Genomic DNA, 8,917 nt, shown 5'->3' on the forward strand with positions numbered 1-8,917 from the left:
CAGGTAAACTATAGAGAAATACTACTGTTATGGAGTAGTTGAACTGGGGACTTTATCTATCCAAATATAGACATGGCATTGGTGGTATTAAGGTGAGAGAGGGGCAAATGTTACTAGATTGTGTTCAGGAAAATTTCCTAAAGTGATATGCGTGCAGTCCAACTAAAAAAATTAAAATGTTGAACCTAGTTGTTGGAAATGACATAGAAGAAGGAGATCAATTGTCAACAGGGGAATTGCCTGAGGTTGGAATCAAACCAAGATTCCCTGGTGCTGTGAGGCAACAGTGCTAACCACTATGCCACCATACCACCATGGATGTCCAAGAGCCTTGCAAGGTAACAGATGTTACCTACACAACCTCAGATTTCTGAGAGCTGGGAGGAAGCGCTGACAAGGTTGCCTCCTGCACCGTTCACCAGTTCAGATAATGACTCCCTCAGTGGGCAAGTCAGGTTTTGAAAGTTTTGGGAACGCATGTCGGCGGAGCACAGAAAGACGTGCGAGCCATAGAATGATGCCTTAGAGAATGGTAGCAAGACAGATTTCTTAATTCACTTATCGGGGCTTGTGAAGCACTGGCAAGCCTAGTTGTTGTTCATCAAAAAAACTGCTTTTGAACGGAGTATCTGCTAGGTCATTTGAGGTCAGTTAAGAGTCAACTATATTAGTATGGGTCTGGAGCCACACATAGAGGGTCAGGGGAATTAATGAACCAGATGGGATTTTGCAACAGTCAGTGATATTTCTCATAGTCACCATTTCTGAGACTAGCTTTATATTTCAGATTTATTCATTGAAGTTACATTCTACAAGTTGCCATCATGAGATTTGAACCTATTTCCCTAAAGTAGTAGCCTGGTGCTCTGGATTAATGCTACGCCACCATCTTCCATGCAAGATGTCTGGGAGCTAGTGAGGAAAAGACTGTGTCCATTGAGGGAGGCCATCACCAGTTCCCACACAATGCTGCTGGACAACGTGCGGTTGATGGACCTGGTGGGCAGTCAAAGCCACGAGTATCAGTGTAACACTGAATTTCTATGCATCTGGCTCCACCCAGACATCTGCTATGCAAGACCACTTTCAAAATACTGCATACAGTTTTGGTTGCCTTTCTATGGGAAGGAGAGGGTACAGAAAAGATTTACAAGAATGTTGCCTGGACTGGAAGGTTTGAGTTATAGGGAGAGGCTGAATAGGATGGGACATTTTTCCCTGCAGCACTGGAGGCTGAGGGGTGACCTTATAGAGGTTAATTAAACTATGTGGGACATGGTTAGGATGAATTGCCAAGGACTTTTTCCAATGGTAGGGAGTCCAAAACTAGAGGGCATGGGTTTAAGGTGACAGGGGAAAGATTTAAAATGACCTGAGGGTAACTTTTTTATGCAGAAGGTGGTGTGTGTGTGGAACCAGCAAACAGGGGAAATGGTGGAGGCGGGTACAATTAGAACATTTAAAAGGCCTCTGGATGGGTATATGAATAGGAAAGGTTTAGAGGGATATGGACCAAGTGCTGCCAAATGGGACGAGGTAAGATTGGGACATCCAATTGGCATAGACAGGTTGGACTGAAGGATCAGTTTTCGTGCTGTATGATTCTATGACTGTGGATGCTGGGATCCGAAACAAAACAGAAATTGCTGGAGAAGCCTAGCAGGTCTGGCAGCATCTGTCGGAAGAAAGCAGAGTTGATGGTTTGAGACCAGTGACAGAAGACTTACCAGACTCAAAACACTAACTCTGCCTTCTTCCCAGACCTGCTGAGTTTCTTCAGCAATTTCTGTTTTTTTTTTCAGTCAGCATTTTGTTTTACCTCCCAATGAAAGTTATAGCCTGAGATGCTATGTTGCTGCAAAGCTGTGGTATTAAGGTATCTTGCCATTTTACTAGCCAAATACAGTGAAAATCATGATGTTGTGCTTCGCTTAGATATAGGAACTAAACACATCAGAAAAATATTGGATTTGTCCATACAATGTAAGTTTTAACTTTTAACATCATGATAATTCTTTATGATTGTTGAATGATCTTGCTAATACTGAAAATGAACATTTACAAGTCTCAATTGTTCAGAAATTTAATTTTATTTTTTCTATGTCTCTCTCAATACAAACTATCTTTTCAAGACCTATCTTGACATTGAATTCACTTTTCCAATTTACATTTTCATGTTTGGACTCTGCATTGCCCATTACTGCTTCTTCAATCAGAAAGATATAAATTGCTTGTGCTATCCACACAGGCCTGAGATGCTCCAATGAACACCACTTTTGCTCTATAATTACAGCAAGTATCAGCACAAAGTCTTATTGAAATTTATGAACAAGAAGTATAATGAATGGCTGAAATCCCATTCATTACTCACAGTAACATCAAGCCAATTCTAAAATGCAAAATTGCAACATTGGTACCTCCTCGAATGGAAATATTATAGGTCATGTCATTGTAAAAAAAAGTAGTGGTGGAGCCTAACGTTCATGTCCTGAGTCACAATCTGATAAATGTTAACTCCCACATTAGGAAGTGAGAATTCATAAAGTATAGCACGGTAGTATTCATAAAGTATAGCACGGTAGAAATCACAACTAACAAAGGAAACTTTTTATTTTCAGCATCCTCAATTTGTGACAGTACTAAGTGGAAAATCGTGGTGCAGTTTCACTTGTTTGTTCACATCTTGAATAGCCTTCAGATTATGGATAGAGTGGCAGCCGTACAGATGAAGCAACTTCAGTCTAAAAACAATGAAAAAGGATATGCAAAATATGGCATTAAATACATGTGAATAAACTGTGTTTACAGTGATTAAACTCAGACTGATACTATCAAAATCAACTCAATGACAACATGTTTATTCATTAAAACAATGAACTGGAATCCTTGTGTAATATGATGTCTAATGCAAATACAAGAAATTCCAGGGATCAGGCCTAAATGGAAGCCTGAGCCTCAAAAGAAACTGTTTACATTTTCAAACTTTGGCTTTCACTTTCAGTTCCATCACAAATAGAACTGATTCTGAGCAGGAAAATTACAGTAAATGATCCTAAAAGTAATAAACAAAACAGAGGTGAAACTATGCAGCATTACATTTCTTCCAATTTTTATGTTAAGGCATTATACCTTTCCTCCCCTTTAGGGGTTCAGATAACAATGTCCATCTACAAGATTGGACCTGATCAGGTGAATAGCAATTGCATAACAGCTGGCCAGGATTATGTTTCATGAAACCCAATATCTATGATGTTAAAAGTCACACAACACCAGGTTATAGTCCAACAGGTTTAATTGGAAGCACACTAGCTTTTGGAGCGACTCTCCTTCATCAGGTGATTGTACACCCCAGTCCAACACCGGCATCTCCAAATCAAGAATATCTATGATCATCACCTTCTCCTATAGGCGTGGATGTCATTGGGGATGAACAACAAAAATTATGGCTGCAAATCTGGATTCTATCACACAGTAGCACAATAGGTTATAACACATGTGCTGCACCACCCTCATTATTTTTGGGATGTTTAAATAACAGCATGTTATGAAGATAAATTCTAAGCAAAATTATTTAATTAAAATTTTCATACTTACCGTCTGCAGTTTTTACATAACTTTTTAATGGTATCTTCAGTAATTTCTTTGCAAAAACTGAGTTTCACACATTCTAAGTTTTGATTGCAGTAAACAGCCAGTAGACAAATCCTAGGTTGGGTAAAAGGATGAAAATGTACCAGTGCAGTCAATATGTTTAATTGTCTAGAAATTAATTTATACAGTTGATTGCATGCATGTCCAAGAGAGCTGGGAGCCAATTAACTAAACTGAAGGCCTTGACACAATGAACTTCAGCAGCTAATAAAGCAGTTTATGATGTTACGACACAGGGTAAACCCCTCTGTTAATTTAAACCTCCCTTACAGAAAAGGTTCACTCCGTGCTGTAATTTGTTAAGACTAGAGCATCAAAGAACTATCTCAAAAGTCAGTGTTTAAAGTAAAACTTAACAACTTTTTTTAAAGTCTAACAGAGAATAATTAATTAACAACTATTTCCAACTCCTTTCTCTCAACCTAATTTTTACCTTGCCCTCTACAATACTGGTCCAATAAAATCCCAATTACGATTTACAAAAAAAAAGTCACATTTCAAATCCAGTCAGCTTTGCCGAGCGTCCTTTGTAGATTTTCCTCTGTCTTCTTTTCTTCTTTTTAGGGAATTTACTTCACAGGTCTTAGATAGCTAAAGGTACCTTTAAGAGAGCAAATCTTTCTGCAATCAATAGCTGTTGGTACTAGCTACTCTGGGTAACTGTTCAAAATGTCTGATATTTATGCCCCAAAACATCAGATTGTTTCATTGGTTTTAATATTGTCAAAATACTAATTTCAAACTTGATTGGAGTTTCCTATCTTGGGGCATAATTTAAACTGATTGGCCGAATTTGAATTTGGTTTTGTATCCAGGCAAGCCAGCTACTCTAGCTGTTCATGTGTTGCTGGAAAAGTGCAGCAGGTCAGGCAGCATCCAAGGAACAGGAGAATCGACGTTTCGGGCATAAGCCCTTCTTCAGGAATGAAGAAGGGCGTATGCCCGAAACGTCGATTCTCCTGTTCCTTGGATGCTGCCTGACCTGCTGCACTTTTCCAGACACACATTTTCAGCTCTGATCTCCAGCATCTGCAGTCCTCACTTTCCACTCTAGCTGTTCAACCAAGTGTTATGTTGTTACCTTCTTCTGGACTCTCTGTGCTTCTCTAAGTCCTTGCTAGCTCTTCCACTGTCTTAAAGGTAAAGTACCCCTTACACTTTCATAACAATAATGTCCAAATTAAAATAAAATGCATTGGCTTATTGATGATAATATACTTGAGTTACTCATTATAATTCATTTATTGGGTGAGGTTGACTCTCGGCAAAAGGTTAAAGTCAACCCAATGACATTTTGCCAGTTTAGGATATTAGCAGTGTATATGCAATCCTAGAAAATCTAGTATTAATAGTGTGAAGTTAGAGTCAAATTCATAATGCCATATGATACTATGTATATTAAGAATTCACACCACATGATTATAAATAACTAATATTTCAAATTCAACAATTGATAATATAATATAACAAATAAGTAGTATCTTGTCATGCATTCAAAGCAGCGATCCAATTTCCTGATTCTGAGTGTTAATAACTGCCTGACTTCAAGAATGACACTTTCTTTCTAGTGGTGGGATAGCAATGAGGTAAGATGTCCTCCCATCCATCTAAAATTAGCAGCACCCTCACCCATTATCCTATGAATGGGATCATTCATGAATAAGTTCCCAATAAGATCTCTGCCAACACACAGGGCGCTGCAGCAATCTCAAGCCAAGAGTCTAAAGAAGTTCATTTATTGGAGTTTAATATAGATAAGTGTGAGGTCTTGCATTTTGGAAAGTCAAATTAAGGTAAGAGTTTCATGGTGAATGGGAAGGCCTTAACGAGTGTAGAGGTACATAGGGACCTTGGTGTTCAGATTCATAGTTCTCTGAAAGTGGAGTCACAGGTAAACAGGGCAGTGAAGAAGGCTTTTGGAACACTGGCCTTCATCAGTCTGTGCATTGAGTATAGAAATTGGGAAGTTATGTTGTAGTTATACAGGACGTTGATGAGTCCGCACTGAAGAGTATTGTGCTCAGTTTTGGTCACCTTGCTATAGGAAGGATGTTGTTGAACTGAAAAGAATGCAGAATAAATTTACAAAGATATTGCCAGGACTCAAAGGTCTGAGTTATAGGGAGAGGTTGGACAAGCTAGGACATTTTCTTTTTGAGTGTCGGAGACTGAGATGGGATATGACAGAAGTCAGAGAGGCATGGATAGGGTGAATGCACTCAGTCTTTTTCCAGGAGTTGGGGAATCGAGCACTAGCGGGCATCAGTTTAAGGTTAGAGGGGAAAGAATAAAAGGGAACCTGAGAGGCAAATTTTTTTTACACAGAGGGTGCTATGCATATGGATGGTTGCCAGCAGATATGGTTGAGGCCAGTACATGAACAACCTTTAAAAGGCATTTGGACAAATACATGGATAGGAAAGGTTTAGAAGGATATGGGCCAAATTCAGGGAAATGGGGTTAGCGTAGGTGGACACTTTGGACCAGTTTGAGCTAAAGGGCCTGTCGACTTTACAACCATTGGCCTCAGTGTAAACAAGATAGTTCCTCCCGTTGATTTAAATGGTAGTCTTTGGAAGGAGCTAGACATTTCTAAGTAATTGTTCTCTCTTATTGTTACTTGCTTATCAGTTCTTATTGTCTACAGCCATGTGGCATATACGCAGGTATTATATCTTAGCAAACAATAATGTCTCTTACCCAATGTAAATATAGTTAACTAGTCTTTGTCTAATATATCGTACTATCTTGCTATTATGCATTAAAATAGTTTACGTTGTTCAAGTATGTGCCTCATCTATTGAAGACTTACTACTGGTTAGTCCTTCATCAATTAATACTAGTCAGCCCCAATAAACAAATTTTACAAGACAGGTCATAGGCAGCATATCCTCCCAATGAAGATCCTAGCAACTCAAATACCATATGCGGACATCTCTAATAATAGAAGTCAGTTAAAGGAATTGAAAAATCCCTGAAGAGAAAAAATTAGGTTTAGTTTTTAATTCTTAGGTGATGTGAGGGCTAAGAGGTGACTATCTGAATGGACAAGGAACAGCTTAATACAAAACCCTTATTTATAGACTCATGTCATTAATGTCATCAACCTCTGTTTAACAAAACTTTCAACAACGTGCAGCCCTGGGGACTGGCAGTTACAGGCTGTGATGATGCAGATATTTACACAGTGTCGTGACTATGTATGTATATAAAGATTGTTATGAAGACAGTATTTTTTTGAAATAAAAAATTTATATATTGCCTCGGTAAGGTTATTGGGGGAGAGACTGCTCAAACAATGTTTGTTTTCCTGCTATTTCTGCTGGTATGCTGCCCAATATTGGGTGAAAATAGTCTGCTATCAATTGATTTCACTGGATTGTCCATTCTAGGCTGTTATAACATTATGCATCAGTCCTCTTAATCTATTTAAGACAAGAGGGGAAAGATACAAAAGGGTCCCGCGGAGCAGGGTGATCAGTGTCTGGAACAGGCTCCAAGAGGTAGTGGTGGGAGCAAGTATAATTTTGTGATTGAAGAAACATTTAGATAGATATATGGATGGAATAGTTATGGAGAAATTTGAATCAAACGCAGGCAAGTGGGGCTACCTTAATTGTGAAAACTGGGTGGCATGGGTAAGTTGGGCCAAAAGGCCTGTTTCCATGCTGTAGACCTCTATGATTCTAATTTACACAGCACGATGGAAGCAGCCAAAGGTAATTTTGTTTTGTATAATCTGCAATTTATATTGAAGCAGTGACTGGCAAAATTTAAGCAAACATCAACACCATGGAATAGTTTAGTATGACTTCATAAATAGCAGACTAGCTACCAATTGTCTAGTAACTTGTGGTGATACCAAATTCATGGAATGCCACTACATTGCCACAGTTTGCACTTTATTATGGAATCCACGATTCTAATACCATTGGCTGAATTTTACCATTCTTTTGGCTAAGTGTGTGCCATGGCTATATGGTGTGGAGTAATTCCTGACAAGAGGCCAAATGAGTTTTGTCACCCTATCTTTGCAAACATGCTGTATTAATTGTCATTTGAACTCTCATGGCAAAACTCACATCCTATCTTCATCATTCAGTAGGAATGCACTGCTCAGCAGAGGTCTTCTACAAGACCAGCATCCCTTGGGGTCACGCCATCATTCGAAGCACTGAGTGCGCCTACAGAAATGCTGCCATCCAGAAGTTCTGCTGCTCTCTGTTAGGCAACAGTAGAGATGGCAGAGAAGAAGAATATGACCAGGAGGTCCTTGTGAATGTGGTGCCAGGGAGGAGAGGAGTCTACTTCTTGGAGGACTGGCGGGGTGGGGGGGCATGCCAACATGTTATGCCAGTATGGTCAGATATTGGCATTGCATGTTGGCATGGCCTCCTCTGCCAGATCAGTGCCATCTCCAGGGTGATGAGGACTGTCAATAGTGCAGGAAGAAGGTCAATGATCTTCTCTGCTCCACCAGGGTAAGTGTAATACTCTGCTATCTCATACTCTGTCCACCACACCCACCTCCCACCAATGCATATGCTCTGACACCCCCTCTCTTGCATTAACAGCTTTTCTCACTTAGACTTTATACCACCTCATGTCCCACAAACTCCCATATCACTAACCCTGCACCCCCAGCACACTGCCTTTTCAGTCCTTTAGTATACCTCAACACCTATTCCCGCACATGCACCAGCAGTAATATCCACTTCTGTCTTACTCATTCACCAGCTTTATGTCATTGCAGCAGAAGACATCCCATAACATGGCAGACCAATTTCAGACAGTCGTCGGGTACTGGAAAGACGTGTCCTCATTGTCTCAGAGGAAATTGTTCTTGCCTTGGCAGGAGAAGACTGGGTCCGCTCCTGTAGAGATCCAGGGGCATCCATTCCCCAACATCCAAGTCAGTAACCCTTGTCAATCCACACAAAGTCACATTAACCAGATGTCAAACATCATAACCAACCATTGGCTGCAACATCATCTGCCTCTTCTGTCTCTACAGGTGGACTTATAGAGTCATAGAGATGTACAGCATGGAAGCAGACCCTTCGGTCCAACCCGTCCACGCCGACCAGATATCCCAACCTAATCTAGTCCCACCTGCCAGCACCCGGCCCATATCCCTCCAAACCGTTCCTATTCATATACCCATCCAAATGCCTCTTAAATGTTGCAATTGTACCACATCCTCTGGCAGCTCATCCAAGCACACGTACCACCCTCTGTGATAAAAAGTTGCCCCTTAGGTCTCTTT

The 8,917-nt window shown here is 40.1% G+C and overlaps 1 protein-coding gene across 2 annotated transcripts in view; it reads right to left on the bottom strand.

Annotated features, from left to right (window-relative positions):
- Positions 1-2,109: 2,109 nt before the first annotated feature.
- The window catches only part of LOC122561225, a 151,033-nt gene continuing 144,225 nt past the window's right edge, over positions 2,110-8,917 (bottom strand). For both annotated transcript variants that reach the window (XM_043712843.1, XM_043712838.1), the window contains 2 exons: positions 3,595-3,705; positions 2,110-2,741 (listed from right to left, as the gene is read on the bottom strand). In XM_043712843.1, coding sequence (XP_043568778.1) covers positions 2,624-2,741; positions 3,595-3,705 — 229 coding nt within the window. In that variant the 3' untranslated portion in view covers positions 2,110-2,623. The remainder of the gene's footprint in view (positions 2,742-3,594; positions 3,706-8,917) is intronic.

Source organism: Chiloscyllium plagiosum, chromosome 2 (genome assembly GCF_004010195.1).
Source record: "Chiloscyllium plagiosum isolate BGI_BamShark_2017 chromosome 2, ASM401019v2, whole genome shotgun sequence".
Lineage (NCBI taxonomy): Eukaryota > Metazoa > Chordata > Chondrichthyes > Orectolobiformes > Hemiscylliidae > Chiloscyllium > Chiloscyllium plagiosum.